This window comes from Boleophthalmus pectinirostris, unplaced genomic scaffold, assembly GCF_026225935.1.
Source record: "Boleophthalmus pectinirostris isolate CB_2022bp ecotype Guang Dong unplaced genomic scaffold, ASM2622593v1 HiC_scaffold_18, whole genome shotgun sequence".
Taxonomy (NCBI): Eukaryota; Metazoa; Chordata; class Actinopteri; order Gobiiformes; family Gobiidae; genus Boleophthalmus; species Boleophthalmus pectinirostris.
Window position 1 is genome coordinate 6,314,903 of NW_026571133.1, and position 16,697 is coordinate 6,331,599.

A 16,697-nucleotide genomic window follows, 5' to 3' on the forward strand; every position below is an offset into this window, starting at 1 on the left:
TATTTTTCATCAGTTTTTAGACTTCGACTTTAGTCTGTTGTATTAATGTGAAACTTTATAAACCATTTTAATCCAATATTTTTTTTTACCAACACAGTTTCATGACGTCATTTTCCTCGATATCTGCAAGAAAAGACACAAAGCAACACACGACGCAGCTCTTGGTTTCATAATAAAGTTTATTCTATATTACAAATAGTATTTTGTTCTTGACTGCAAAATAGGAATGCATTATATTTACATACACAGGTATACAATTAATTATAACAAAGTTAGAGAAGCTCGCCTTATATCCCCCTGGTATCACTTTACTCTCCATAAGATACTCTCTCTCTCTCTCTGTGTCATATGGTCAAACTCTACAGTGGATCTGCTTCACACTGAGCTATAGGAGGACTACACGCGTCTCAAGGTGGAATCTTTAACGGCTCCGGGCACAACAAGCCGCCCCGAGCTCACAACCTCTGGCAGGGACGGGGACGGGGACAGGGGCGAAACGGGAGCAGGGGCGAGTGACGGACGGGACACGACGACGCTGGGGCAGATTCACAATAGAGGGCGACGGAGAACCCCATTCACACACGCAGCCCGACCCGGGATTTTACCTGATTCCCGGCAGATTTCCTTACAGTTTTGACCTGGAAATTTCAATGGAGTTTGTGCTCGACAGTCTGGTCCGCAGCGATGGACGTGATCATAAACAGGCCTAACATTTTTGACAGTTTTTTTGATTTATTTATTTATTTCATTCATGTTAAGATCCAGACCAGAAGTTGACAAATTTGTTTTTTTTAAAGTAATTGCCAGGAACATGCAGGGACGTTTTATGTGTGAATAAAGCCAGAAAATGGGCAGTAGGTGTGTGCAAAAATATTGAAATATCGATGTATCGTATTGTTTAATGTGATGATACAGTATCGATATTGTGAGCTGCTGTTTCAATGTATCGCCAAGAATATTTTTTCGTATATTTTACTCAATTATTTTGTTACAGCTACAGTTTTGTTGTTTGTTCAGAGGAAGGAAACTCGTTTATGTGACACATTTAACATTTTCACTGTTTTGGTGATTAAAATGTTTGTGTTTCGTATGAACTTTTGCACAAGAAGTGGTTTAACAAAAACTTTTAGTATCACAGCCATGATTTAACCTTTATTTTTTATTGAACCCTATACAAGAAAAAGTTTTTGTTTACATCCAGCTTTTCTGCACATGCGCAGAGGCTGGTGGGCAAAAAGTCAGTGGGGCCGCTCGTTTGTGTGGACAGTTGCGCTGCGTATGTCTGTCATGAGATAAGTCGTCTTATTTTGAAGAACATTTTGTATTTAATTCTTTTGACATGACTTCATCATCTTACTCTAAGTCACTGAATGTTTAGGATCAAAAACTTTACTTTGAAAAGTTAAAACTCACCAATAACTGTTGACAATGTTGATGTCGTACGCCGATATCTTTTGATGATTGTTGATGTTGTACCGTTGTATGACGATTGTTGATGTTGTACGCCGATAACTATTTACAATGTTGATATTGTACCGTTGTTATGCCGACTGTTGTTGATGTTGTATGCCGATAACTGTTGACGATGTTGATGTTGTACCGTTGTATGACGATTGTTGATGTTGTACTGTTGTATGACGATTGTTGATGTTGTACGCCGATAACTATTTACAATGTTGATGTTGTATGCCGATTGTTGATGTTGTATGCCGATTGTTGATGTTGTATGCCGATTGTTGATGTTGTATGCCGATAACTGTTGACGATGTTGATGTTGTACCGTTGTATGCCGATTGTTGATGTTGTACGCTGATAACTATTTATAATGTTGATGCTGTATGACGATTGTTGATGTTGTACGCTGATAACTATTATACGATGTTGATGTTGTATGACGATTGTTGATGTTGTACGCCAACAACTCTTGACGATGTTGATGTTGACTTGTTGATACGGATGCTTTTTGCCAAACCAAACCAACCAAAATGGCTGACGTGACGTTATCGTGTTTTCTCATACTGAATCGTATCGAATCAAAGCTCACTGTATCGAGATATGTATCATATCGTGGCCTGTGTATCGAGGTATGTGTCATATCAGCAACTTCTTATCGATACCCAGCCCTAGTTTCTAGCTATATTTTCTTGGTTATGAGTTTGGTTTCCTTGGTTACGCTACACGGTTCTGTTCCGTTCTCATTCGATTTCAATTTCAATGACGCCGAGTTTCTGGCATTTTGTATCTGGGAATTTACGGGAGCTGTGTGTGAATGGGGCTGAGGACATTCATTGTGTTTCTACGGTAACACAAAGCAACAACATGGGACATTTTGGTCATTTATGTACATAGCAATTTCCCTGTTCATGTTTTTAATACATTTTTTACACTATAAAAACCAACAAGGGGGAAAAAAAAACTAATTTAAATTCATATTTTACCAATTTCTTTTGATTTACAAATTTTACTTGTTGATTTGGTAAGTCAGAATAAAATTTAAAAAAGAAAATCTTGAAATATTTGCATTAAAGTTTAAACTAATATCTAAAAAAAAAAATCATCATCATTTTTGGGTAATTTACTTTGCATTACTACATCTTTTTGAGTTGATATAACTTTATAAGAATGAGTAAACCCAACTAATTAAAATAAAGTGCAAAAAAAAAAAGTTTAACAGTTTGGTTTTACAGTGTAAGTGCGATTTAGTGCAACTTAAAACCCAATAATTTCAAATTCTTCATTATATTACTTTCAATTAAGTTACCACGTCCCATTTTATGCCTTGTGGATTCACCCCATTGTGAAAAACATATAAAGCTGCTTTCACTAACAAATACGAGATGAATTAGAAGCAAGGCCGAATAAAGACTTGCCGAACAGTGTAAAAACATGGGAGTACTTCTTGAGTGTTAAAGGGACAGTTCGGAATTTTGGACATAGGACCTCATTTCCATAGAGCCAGACCGTTGGAGACAATTTTTGAAATATTCCATCCAGTCCTTGTATTTGCAGAGGTCGCTGGTGCTAGACTAGTGCATGTCAATGGTCATAGTTATCCTGCCACTAAAAACAGTCTTACCCACTCCACAAAACACTCAAAACAAATCTATTATTACACCAGACTGTCCATGTGAATGTCTGTGTTGATAGAATAATTTTAGAAGTAAAACTAAGCTTGTATCGCATGAATCGTCGCATGTTGAGGGACTATTTTCTCAGCAGCAGCGGAATTTTACTCTGCTCTAGTTGGTTGTGATGATATAAACGTGGTCATAACTGGAACTGGCTTCTTCATGAGCTCTACGTGTTGCTGCAGGTAAACAAACTATTACAGGTGCTGGGTGAAATCAGTCCGCCGCTGCCGAGCTTTCTATCAGGAAGTACAACCCACTGCTGCTGCTGCTCAGACATAAATCCTTCAAATACAAGGTTGGTTTTACTTCTAAATAGGCCTGGAACGATAATCAATAAATCAATTAATCGTACGATAACCTTTAACGAGCTCGATATCTTTTCAGGCTGCGATAATTTCTTGTTTTCCTCGCTCTCTCTCGATCTCAAAGAGGGTGAATATTAGAAGGCTTCTATCGCTCTCTGACTCCTCCCGTTTAACAAGCGTAATGACACTTGTACGAACGTGTGCTCTGTTTCTCAGCACAGAGGATGTTCGCGCAGCCTGAGTGCAGAAAGCGCCGCCGTCTGTGTGGCGAACATGAAGCCGCAACACAAGCGCCGATGTCAGAGTGACGAAATAGTTCATCGCTGAGTGCCAAAACAACGTCACGATGCCAAATACACGTCTCAACAGCCACGTGCGTCAAATTCAGCGAACGCGCAAACGACGAGAAGAAATGTCTCAAACCCCTACAGCCGATAAACCCAAACCTGAGCGACAGAACTAGCCCCCGGGAGAGCCCGAAGTCCACTCAGATTCCGCAAGACACCGACATGACATCAGACAGGACAGTGGCTCCCTCATAGCGAAATAAAATCCTGTGTCGCGGGTTAATACGAACATTTAAATAACCAAAATGCTGAGTCTCACAGCAGCAGCCACAGAGAGAGTGGTCACTATATTCCAATGTAAGTCAACGACTAAAATCACTTTTAAGGACAATTTTGTTACAGAGACTTAATAATCCATTTTATTTAATGCTTTGGTTGTGTTTGGTTCAAAAGTGGTTTATTCAAGTGCATTTTTGTGAACAAGTCCTCGCCGTGAGCCAGACACATTAGGCTTGTCCTATGTTAACAATTCTGTTTTATTTAGGCCTGTTGTTTTTGGTCGTCTTGCAGTTCCTGTGTTAAATGTTCTTTAGAAAGTAAAGTTTATTGATCTTTGAAAGGGTGTATTTGCATTTTTACTCCATGGTCATTTTATATTAGTTGAAACTGGTCTCAAAATGTCAATATTATCGTTATTATCGTAATAAATTCTTGGTCAATTAATCGTCCAGCAAAATCTGTTATCGTTACAGACCTACTTCTAAAATGATTCTATCAAGACAGTCTGGTGTAATAATCGTTTTGCTTCGGGTGTTTTGTGGAGTAGGTAAGACCTCTGCGACCTCTGCACATACAAGGACTGGATGGACTATTTAAAAAAAAAAAAAGTGTCTCTACACGTCTCCAACACTCTGGTTCACTAGGAAATGAGGCCCTATGTCCAAAATTCCAAACTGCCCCTTTAATGCGTTCTAACAACTTACAACAACACAGGATGTAGTAGCAGCACAGACAGCCCAAAACGGGACCTGTCCAACGAACGAAATTTACAGCAAATCACAGTTCGAACGATGGGATATAGACAATGGACTTTGAGTGACATTCGGACACGACTACAGCGTTAAAATGGCGGAAAGACTTCAGTAGTAGGAATAATAAAACTTTAAATATTTCTAAGCAAGGCATTTTTCCATTTCCATCCAAGTAGGTTCACATGCAAAGGGTACGGTATCGGTATCGGTATCGGCGCTAACACGTCACAAAAGTCATGAAGAACGGGGAAGGTCCGCGCATCGGTTGGTTTCGCGTAAAGATTCCACCTCGAAACGAAAGATATATTTTTGTCTTTACATGAACTACCCACTTTTTCCCTTCGACTCAAATCATCGTCCAAGCAAAACAAAGAGAAAAGAACACATCCACATCATCATTGCAAGGCTTAAATTTTCTTATTTTTCAACTTTTTTAATAAGTTTCTTAAATTGTTTACATTTTACATGCGCTTAAAAAGCCAATAAAAGGACCCAACGGTGGACCTAGGGCGGTCTTCACACATTCACATCACCACATGGGGCACGTTGTCAAGGCAAAAGAAAGAGCAGAGGTCAAAAGGTACGGAGGGGGGCTTTAGTCGTGGGCCAGCGTGGTCCGCGCTCGCCGGCAAACATCTAGGATCGTGTTGCTATCCCGTCGCGTCGTCAAAAAAAAAACGTTCCATTTTCCCGTTTTGTTTTACCGTGTTTGGAGAAGCCCGCCCCTACCGCCACTGAAGACAACTACACTAATACATACAAGAGCGCCCTCTGCGGGACACACTCAAAAAGGTTGGGCTTTTTGTTGTATGCAAAACTAGCTACCATCTCCAACGCTTGTGCAAAACAGAAACCAAAAAAAAAAAAAAATACGGGTTTTTAGAGTCAAGAGCTGGACATGGGGAGGGGAGGAGGGCGCGCCGAAGCTTTCCGGCACGTTGAGGTCAGGAAAAAGATCGCTAAAATTCCACTCGTTTCCCGTTTTTCCATTTCACGAGCGGCCGCTTCTACGTCGTCCACTTTGTCGTCGTTAGTTCCTTTAGTGGCACTTCACAAAGATTTTAGACCGAAAAAATTGAAGCTCCTTTGGTTTTTGGCTGACTGACTTCAAAGTTCAAGTCTTTGCAACAGAACGTACCAAGAAAACAAGTGCTACTCGTGTACAATCAAGCCCCGTTTTGGTAGCAGTCAGCGTGTTTCTGTTAATAATCGTTCGTTTTTTTTTTTTTTTTCCTTTTTCGAAGTGGTTTTTACCCAGTATTTTCCATTTAGCTCATCCCTTAAGCTCGTGGTAGACCTCTGGGTAGCTGCTGTGCGTCGTCGTGTGTGCTTTGATTGGAAGTTGTAAGAGCCCGAAGATTACACTGCTCAAGTTGTCAGAAATTAGCAGCCGAAACTGTCCAAAAGTTGATTGTGTGCTTTATCTCAGAGGTCCCAACTTGTGTTAAAAAACCTCCGGCGGTTGATTTTCTTGTAAGATCTTTGTAAGTTTTTGCGATGAGCCACTTCTTTGCGCAAAAAGGGAAGCAGTAAACTGGATATTTCCAATGTACAAGTTGTGGGTACGTCGTTGTGCGAATTTTTCGAAGGGGGGCGAAAGAGGTTGGGTGTACTCTGGTTTCGTCAGTCATTTCAGTAGAGATGCACTATTCCGTTACCCCTACCCCATCAGTTTCAGTCTTAAAATTCTCCAGCTACATTAAAGAAATAAGAACATTCAAAGATTTGCCTCCCGAAGTCGCCCCAGAATCTGCAGATATGTATAATTCGCTTTTATAGGTACAGTGTAAACTTGGCAAACCAGAGTTGCATTCATTTTTTAGAGGTGTTCATTTGGCTTGCAGTCATCGTTTTTGTTTCCTCTTATATCGATATAGAACTACAATAAACAGGACTCTAAAGATGTTTCGTTATCACTATTTCCTAAAAAGTTCTCAACAAAACTTACAGCCAACATAGTGGTTTGTAAAGAATTACCTATTGTAAATTCTTGAAGGCAACATAAAAGGTTTTTCCACTTCTTTCCAGCAGGGGGGAGGACCGCAGCGCACCAATATGGCTGGCTTTTGGAGCAGTCGCCCCCCCCCCATTGAGGCTCTCTCTGTGGTGAAGCTGAGGTAATCTCCCACAATGCAACGCGAGAGAGGCTTTCCCGCCAGCTCCGGACCATCACATCTTCAGGTTAACTAGTCTATGCAGCAGTGGATGAGGAACAGTTTTTTTTATATCAAGAGGAGGAAGCAAAAATTCAAAAAAGGCGTCGAGGAAGAAGTCATGTGATGAGAAAGGTGGCGCGGCGGTGGAGGGGGTCGGGACGGGTTCTTTTCGCTCAGGCACGGCTCGGTTTGTGGGCGGGGCTTGGGGGGCGGGGCGGAGGGAGGGGTCGTTCCCAGTGCACCCTGGGAAATGCGGTCCTCAGCTCTCCAGGCTCATGAAGGCCACCACCTGCTCCAGTTTGAAGGCCAGCCGCTGTTTCCGGGCCGCGTCGTCCTGCTCCAGCGCGCACACGATCTGCAAACGAGACAGGGAAATGTTTAAATATGTGTATGAGATGATCAGAATTTAACTTTTTAAATTGTTTTGGTGACATAATTGGCGGTGGAGGGTCTGTCAAATGCTTTTCTCCATGGAGATGTTGTCGCTTTGTCTGGAATTTTTCACAATACAACATTAAACCTTTCTATTTTAATGGCGATCAAACCACACCGAGTTACAGGTCAGATCTATGGAGAGGCGACTCCACTCAGTCAGAATACCTGTTTTTCCAAGTATTTTTGAGCTATAAAACCACCTGTAATTGAATAAATGTAAGGTGGAGATGTTTATGTCACACTGTGGAACATTCCAGGCAGACCAATGACGTCCATAAAAACAAATAAAGATGGACCCTGAACCAAAAAGTTACATAGTGCACCTTTAAGAAAATAAATAAATTTGTTGTTTTTTTTGGAAGAGGCCCATCACCTGCATGATTCTGTGGAAATAGAAGCCTGAAACCATATTTTGGAACAAAATCAATGGAGCTAGAAATGTTTTACTTCACTGTTTTCAATTTGTGGAAACTGTCTGACCTCACAGCATTAGGATTCATTCGCTCAACGGTAGGCGGGTACTTTTTTTATTTAACCAATCACTGCTATTTGGTTGTGACGTTTGTAATGCGCCGGAACGTTCAGTGGTGTCCAAGTAATTTCCGGCACAACAGTAAACAAAGCAGAGAGTGAACATGTCTGTCAACGCGCACTGTTGTTTCTGTGAGATGAATTAAAGTTAATTAAAGGTGAAATAAAAAATGCGAAGTTTGTATTTGACAAAGGAAGTTCAAAGGGGGATATTTTATGCAGTCTGATATCGCAACTCAGGTTGGTTCAGCTCTTTGCTGATTGGCCGGTGCTTGATCTGCAACTTCCGGGGTTCTTTGCAAACCGTCAGGGGTGTCAAACTCAAATTCACAGAGGGCCAAAATTAAAAAACTGGGCCAAACTAAATATTTTTATCTGCATGTTTTCTCTTCTTTCGAGATATGTCATGTTAAACCTTTTCTTATTGAAATAAAAGTTTAATAATAGTTTTGCTTAAAGGTTGTATGGAGGATTTTTTTTATTTGTTTCAAATTGTCAGTGAAAGTTTAAAATACCATTAGAGCGATGCAGCAGCCTTGTAATTATGATGACCAAAAAAAAAAGAATGAAAATCCATCAACTGTGGACGTGTTGAGGCCAGATAAACATCAGCCACTAGAAAACAAGGCTACCTCATTTTCTATTGGCTGTTAGGTTGTTAATCAAACTCCCTACGTTTCTAGCGTCACTGACTCGCCGGCGCGCTGGGATTAAGAGGTTTACGTTCGCCTCTCACGCACTGATGACATTTACTCGACCAATACAGCGGTTCTTGGGGTCTTTTTCGAAGTGTAGCTTCCTCTCAGTTTGCACAAAGTTTGTTGTAACGGCGGACAAGAATTCACGACCAGTTCATCGCGAATGAAAGTCCGTTTTTGACGTCGCGGAAACAAGAGGAAAAGGGGAAAAGCAGCAAAGCACAACATTTGAAAAAGGACAAACAGTCGCTGCATTTCTCTTTTCTTGGAAAATCTTCTATACAACCTTTAAACACTGAATCCAGAACAAGCAAAATATAAAATAATAACAACATTTTAAATGAATAACATCTCTTTAGTCTATCTGTAATCGGCCGGCCAGCTCTAATACATATTTTATATGATCTCGAGGGCCACATTTAATTCTATCGTGGGCCAAATTTGACCCCTGGGCCTGAGTTTGACTGGAGAGAAATGAAATTGAGTGGAGACACTAGGTGGTGCCGGTCTGGCTTGAAGATTATGGCCAAAGGAACAACATTTCCACAGAAACAAGCTGGAAGAGGCCCTCCTCCTTGGCCAGGTTTGAGTCAGGTTTGCGGAGATGCAAGCCCGGTCACAATGACGATGCATGTTTTTCAGTGTATTACAAAAACAACCAAAATGATGACGACTATGAACACGCTTCTGCTATAAAGCTACATACTGTATCTTTAAATTGATCATGATATATTTAAATAGTCCAAATTGGTTTCTTTTTTGGTGCAAATGAAAGCAAACTCTTGGTGCACTTTTGATGAGAAAACATTAGGTGAAATGAAATGAACATGACCATTTTATGTCAAGGGTGTTTTATATAACCTCGTGTCCTGACTGTCCTCACCTCCTCTGTGTATTTGCCCACGTAGGAGTAGATCTCACTGAGGGAGCTCATGCTGTTGAACTCGCTCATGTGCATCCGTGATTGTTCGGCCAGGTAAGCGTTCATGTCCTGGTCACTGATCGCAGGCATTTTACTGATGTCCGAGTAGTACCTGAAACACAAACGTACAACAAATGGTCAGTCATCAGTGTATTTTAAACGGGTTTCTATTGACTCTTCAAAATTCTACGTCATCAAAATGCTCAAAAATGGAGGCAACAGTAAAAATATTGACGCTTTTCCACTTGACGCTTTTGACTGCTCTGTCCGACGCTTCGTTACTAAGGTTAAGAGTTTAATTTGAGCTTTATTTTAACACAATCCGACCAGAAAGAGCTGACTTAGATGTGCTTTTAAACAAGTATTTATTTACGAGCCAACAGTTTTTCCACAATAAACCCCTAAAAACAGAAACACGAACGCTTGTATTGATCACGGGCTCCAGGAAAATCGTTGTTTAAATCCATTTTGTTTTGTTTTAGTTTTTCTTGAGTTTTCAGACAATCTAAAAAATCTAAAATCAGGCTGTGTCACCATGGTAACTGCTGAACGTTCCACCATAGATTAGACATACATGCAGTGAATCCCCCCAATGTGATATTACTTCGAAGTATCAATACATTACCCATTTTCAACGATAAAGTGATGTTTATGTATGGATAATTCAAGGTGAAGTGATAGTTTGGATGCTGCTCGGAGTATTTGTGTTGGAAATCTGCAGAACCCAGAACAGTTACAGACGTGTTCGGCTGCCAACAATTTCAGCAAAGAGAAATAGAGATGTGAATAATATTAGTCATGAGTTCAGAGTGAAGCAGAGCAGGTGTTTTGGCCTTAACACAGAGTTCATTTCACACCTGTTCAGAGCCACAGGCCGGTTACATTCACCACAGGCAAACCAGACAGGCGCGCCAAGAAGGAACACCGTATTTATTACAATTATTTTGGAAATCTGGATAGTTCACTTCAAACGCTTTATAATAACTACACTTGAATTTAACAAAGATTTAATTAAAATGGACAAATGGTCGTGAAGGTAAGTTATTGCTTCGCCTGGAATGTTTCACAGTATCTTCATGGAGACTAAACCAGACCAAGTTACAGGTCAGATCAACTCACAGTCTGTTTTCCTAGGTATTTTTGAGCTATAAACTACCAATACTGTTTTACTGAGCTGTTTAATGTCACACTGTGGAATATTCCAGACAAAGCAATGACATATGAGCGGTGGGACCACGTCGTTGTTTTGCAAGTCTCAAGTAAGTCTCAAGTCTTTGACCTCAAGTCCGAGTCTAGTCCTAAGTCAAATACAGGCAAGTCCAAGTCGAGTCTCGAATCACTGGCCCGTAAGTCCAAGTCAAGTCCAAGTCATCTTCTTTGAGCTTCAAGTCATTTCAAGTCTTTAAACCAAAGAACCAACTATAGTTTAGATTTTTGCAATTTATATGAATTTTAAACTAAATTGTACTTAAAAATTCATAGTATATTTATAGATGAGTATTTATAGAGTGTATAAGAGTTGTAGAAACGTAATTTTTTCCTTTTTAAATGTCTTGACAAGATCTTAGTGTGAATCATTACGGTCAGAATAGAAAGAATTCAGATTTAAAAGTGCTTCTCAAGTCACAGGCCTCAAGTCCGAGTCAAATCCCAAGTCACTGAGCTTCAAGTCCAAGTCAAGTCCCAAGTCTTAGTCCATTTTATCGAATCAAGTCGTAAAAATAGTGACTCAAGTCCAAGTTATGACGTGCAAGTCTCCACCTCTGTGACACACGGACCCTCCACCAGAAAAGTTACACAACGCACCTTTAATACTTATTACAAAGCACTACCAAGGATTTTCTGTAGAAGTAAAAGCAATAAAAGGTCTATATGGTTTATAAATGGTCCATCAAATTCATGCAAAAGAAATGCACAATTGGATGTTACCAATTATGTTTTCTGTTTTCTAAATAATTACAGCAACAATCAGCACGATACTTGCCGAGATGACAGTGGGCACACACACAATGAACCCCAGATAAGGTTTGGAGTTCTACTGGACCGTACTCTGGCATTTTAAGCACAAACTCAACAACCTCAAACAGTTTTTCACTAATTTGTTCGAGTGCAGTGTTCTTGTTAATATTGTAACATGAACTCTTACTAATTATGGTTGTAATAATGGAATTAGTCTTACACAGCGCTTGCCCGACACTCAAGACTTCCTTTATAATTAATTGTAGTAATTGCTTCTTAAATCAGAGCTGCCCTCGGGTAGACTAATAGGAAGCGACTAATCTGAGCCATCACACAACCAACAATCACTCACACATTTAGACATAAACAGGATGGGTGAAGTGTCTTGCCAGTGGACACAGTGGCAGGTCTATAGCAACAGAACCACCGTACTCTTGTATTACGATCTTGATGATGGGCGTAAACTATAATAACTGGATTAATGAGTCTGAAAAATCCCTTAGTCGTCCAGATAGAATCCATGGCAAAGGAGAAATTCAATTTGTCAACTGGACAAAAGTTTATTTGGTCGAATACGTTTCGTAGCTCATCTAAGCTGCTTAACACTTCCTTATAACTGCTTACAGGGATGTACCAACACAGATGAGAGAGCAACACAGGGCCTCAGTCTGCTGTACAGCGCCAAATAAAAGCCACGGACAAGTCTTTTGAGGACAGTGAGGTACAGATCTTAGCCAGAGAAAATAATTAGTTTGAGACTGAAGTTAAAGAAGCTATTTTTGTGAAGAAAGAGAATCATTCTCTAAATTGAAACGGAGGATGAACACCAACTAAACACCAACTATCTTCTATTTACAACTCCATCCTCAAACCTAAATCAAAACAAACAAGAGAACAATAGGTGTAGCCAGGCCAGGTCCAGAGATGAAAGCTCCATTATGGCCCTGAATGGTTATACTAATATGATCCCACACTCAGTCCCTACTTCAATAGGCCAAACTAACTAAAAGAAACTGTAAACAAGCCGGTGTGTTAGTTTCAGAGTAGATATTTTGCTTTTCCCTGCAGACAGATATATGGAAGGGTCCACCAGCGTCTGACCAGAACATAACTGGATTCATTAGTTTATGCTTCCTACTAAATAAAATACACAAATGTGGCACTGCACTGTAGCAAGCTGTTGATTTTAACTGATGTGTATTTCTTTTTTGAAAAATGGCTACACAATAAATTTGAAACCAACGTGAACAAAATGTTTTTAATGTAAACGATAATAATGTAATGAAACTTAACTCTCTTGACAATTCTTTAATGTAAATGATATTTTTGACCTGTGATATTTAATTGTATAATTATTGCATATGTGATGGACACACCTACTTATCTCCAACATGTCCTGTTATTCTTGTTGCTGTTCGGTGGGTCTGCTCATCACGTATATATTCCTCATGGTTGACCAACCTTTTTTGTTTTTAGTTTGTTCTTGGTCATTTTCCAATAGCCATGTGATGTTGTCATGTGATTGATAATTGTATTTAATGGCACCTGTATGTCATGTTTTACCATTTTGCCCTGATGAAAACCCTTCATGCAATAAATGACTTTTAATATATTCAGTCAGAGTGTCTCAGGTTTGTACCTTGCCCACTTTTACAATTTCAAGTAAGGGCAACTTTCTGTTTAAGACTACTGGTTCAACTCTCGTAGATCGCCTGTACTGCTATTTTTTTTAACTCTTTTATGAGCCAATGAAGCGCTCTACCTCTTTTCTTCATCTGTTTTTAATGTAAGTTAGGATGGGGAAGTGGGCGGAGATAAGGGGTAAGTGAAAACTGACATATAGAATTACTCAAGTATGCATACATCAATAGAAATACAACTACACTAACGATAAGGGAATACCATTTTTGTTTAAAAGTTCATAAAAGTTCATTTTGCATAATATATTTTAACATTTAAGATTCATTTAAGTTCTAAAATATTTCAGTTTAACAAAGATCCAAATATCATTAATGTTAAAATAAGCTCTGTTCTCCTGCGGTGAGTGTGCAGCACCCACGGGACAGGGGTGCCCACTCTCTCCTCTCTTATTTCTTTCACAGCCACAGACTGAGGAGTAATGATGGTCCGCTGAGCCCTGAGCTGCTCTCTGGTTCAGCCATGCAACGCAGCCTCCATATATCCACCCCCCGACGCCCTCTCCCCGTGATGGAGCAACCAACATATAAATACTCCGAAGCGCTTCATTGTGCCCATATTTTATTCACGACTCTTTGCCTCGTCTGCTGACAAATAAATTTAATAAAACTCTCATTTTAACAAATTACTGGCCTCTACTGCCTGCTACTGCTACCACATGATTTCTTCCGCTCTCCAGTCTTTTGCATCCTCCCCACACACCCACATTTCAGCACTGTAGATCTGCAGCCCTGGGCTTTTCCATTCATTCCCACTGTGTAGTAATATGAATTGTGTTACTTGGTCAATAGATCATAGAGTTTTTGAATACAGCGTGTGCATGCTCGGCTGAAACGGGACTACAGTAGCTATTCGTCCTGGCACTCTTAACCAAAATGTGGATTGTTGATTAAAAAAATGCAAGTACCGTATTTTCCGGGCTATTGGATAATCTGGATTATAAAACGCACTGTCATACAATGGTGTATTTTCAAACTTTTTTCACAAATAAACCGAACCGGACTTTAAACGAAACACAACAGTTGGATGGGTCAGTGGTTTTGTTTGTTTGTGGCGTTCACGGCGACTCTGGGCTTTGTTCAGTTGTGGCGTGTAGGGAGGTGCTGTCTGGGACCGCTGGATTGTCGGCGTGTTCGCAGTGACTCAGTTGTTCAGTTGTGGCTCAGAAAGGCACATTGCGCTCGCTTTTTCGGTTCGTTCCTCCGTTCCGTTCCTCGTCCGCGTGGAGTGATGAGTGTGTCTGTGGGTGTTTTTCGCTGCGCTGTCGCTGTCTGCTCCGTGTGTGTTTGCGTGAGCTGCGGGTGGTGCGGCTTTTAGTTTACTGAAGTCGTACTGGGACACCTGAGTGGATTCGTGTATGGGGCGCTCTGGATTATGGGACGTGCAGTCATTTTTTGATGCGGTTAGAGGCTTAAGAGCGCGTCTAATAACCCGGAAAATACGGTAATAAAACTGAAATGCAGATTTCTTGGTAAAATAATTTGAATACATAAGTGCCAAAAGTACTGACGTATATGAATGAACGAAATATCTTAATAGACGCCTTTCATTTATTTTGAACTCAGAGTTTTCAAGCACTGAGGAATTTTGAACATATTGTATTAAATCTGGATGCGTAATAAATCAGCTGTAAAAAGCCTTGTCAAATTCAATATACAAAGAATGAAATCAAAGTTTGAGAAGAGCAGAAATAAATAGGGTCAGAGAGTCTTCAAAAATACAATGCAGTTATACTTATAATAAAAATGAAGTGTCCATAGTAATGATAAGCTTTGGAAATGGACAAAATTATGATATATTCGCTAGATTATGCACATTTTGTCTTTTTATCATTGTTCAAAGCTTTTAATTTAGCAAATAATGTCACCATGTCACAACCATATGGAAAAATAAACAGTACATAAATAAATATTAGAGGGTTTTTGTGACTGACCTCTCGACCCAGCTCTTGTAGCTGGGGATGTCCTTGGCGTAGAGCAGCTTGTTGGAGGGCGAGTCTTTGCCCAGGCGGTGTTCTGAGGTGGAGCAGGAGTCCATGAAGGTCTGAGCCACCACAGAGAGGCAGGCGTCTGTGATACTGCTCTTATGGATGTCAAACACAAACTGGGGGTTCTTGATCACATTCACCCAGAAACGCAGAGGTAGGCTGCACACACAAAAACAAAGACAAACACACAAAACATATCGTTAGTTATATTTTCACAGATTTATTGTCAAGATATCCAGCTTAGAAAAAGTTTAGAAACACAAAAAACACACAACGTCTGTCCTGAATTCTTGTTGAAATGATGATGATTCAGTTAATAGAACCAAACATTTTACACGCTTGTTCTCTTTCAGGTTATTCACAAAGGTGTTAAAGGTGCACTGTGTAACTTTTTGGTTCGGGGTCCATCACCTGCTTGCTTCTATGCATTTTTATGTCACTGCGCTGCTTGAAATGTTCCACAGTATGACTTTAAACAGCTCTGCCTTACATTTATTCAATTACAAGTGGCTTTATGGCTCAAAAATACTTAGAAAAACAGGCGTTCTGACTGTGAGCGGGGTCGCCTCTCCACAGATCTGACCTGTAACTTGGTCTGGTTTGGTTTCCATGAAGATAGAAAGGTTAAAGGTTTAATGCCATACTGTGAAACATCTCAGACAAAGCAATAACATCTACATGGAGACATGAATTGATGGAAACTTGACCAGAAAAGTTAAAAAACGCACCTTTTAAGATTTTATTTTATTTTATGTAACCATTATTTACTCAAAAAAACACCCATTGAGATCTAAAAATCAATTTTAGAAGGAAAAAAATATAAAATTAAAGTGGAACATAAGCTTGACAAAGATGTTACAATTACTATTTTTATGATATAACCAAAAATTGTCAAGAAAATGTAGCTACAGACAGTAATATTAAAGTACAAATTGTCAAAAATGTTGTGTTGGGTTTACAGAACATTTTATCAGAATTGTTATGACAGAAACCGGAATAGTGTTTATAGATTTGCAGCAGTCAGCCAGGTGGTGGTGACATGTCTGTATTATGTTGCAAAAGCGGCGGTGGATTCATTCACTTTGCGGCGCCAGTGTCCCTCTCCCGCTGTTCCTTATATGCTCCATTTAATGTGAGTGTTCAATTCAATAAGGACTTTATCTCTTAAACCAGGTGCTGGCTGCTTCTAATTTTCTCCATCAGTGTTCAGGGGTCTTTACAGTGAGAGGCACGATTCATATGGCCTTATTTGTGCTTGTGGAGGAGAATCCGAACACCCAAGTTTGTGTATTTGCTTGTTTGTGTCTAAATACATTGAAATAAAGGCATTTTTTATTTATCTGTTCGCTATTGTAAAGGGCCCAGGTGGTATTAAAGCTGAAATACCCAATTTTTTTCGCATCATGAATACAATCAGACCACTACACACTGTCTGATTTCACGTATTTTTTCGGACTGTAAGTTGCACTTTTTTCATGGTTTGGGTGTTTCCTGTGACTTATACTCCGGTGCGACTTATGTATTAAAATTTTCACACTGACAGCCGTGAGAGGCTCT

The 16,697-nt window shown here is 39.9% G+C and overlaps 1 protein-coding gene across 1 annotated transcript in view; it reads right to left on the bottom strand.

The window, feature by feature from the left end:
* Window positions 1-2,746: 2,746 nt before the first annotated feature.
* Window positions 2,747-16,697, bottom strand: part of plxna4 (plexin A4) — a 659,145-nt gene continuing 645,194 nt past the window's right edge. The window contains 3 exon segments of the mRNA XM_055154191.1: window positions 2,747-7,265; window positions 9,458-9,608; window positions 15,087-15,299. Coding sequence (XP_055010166.1) covers window positions 7,170-7,265; window positions 9,458-9,608; window positions 15,087-15,299 — 460 coding nt within the window. The 3' untranslated portion in view covers window positions 2,747-7,169.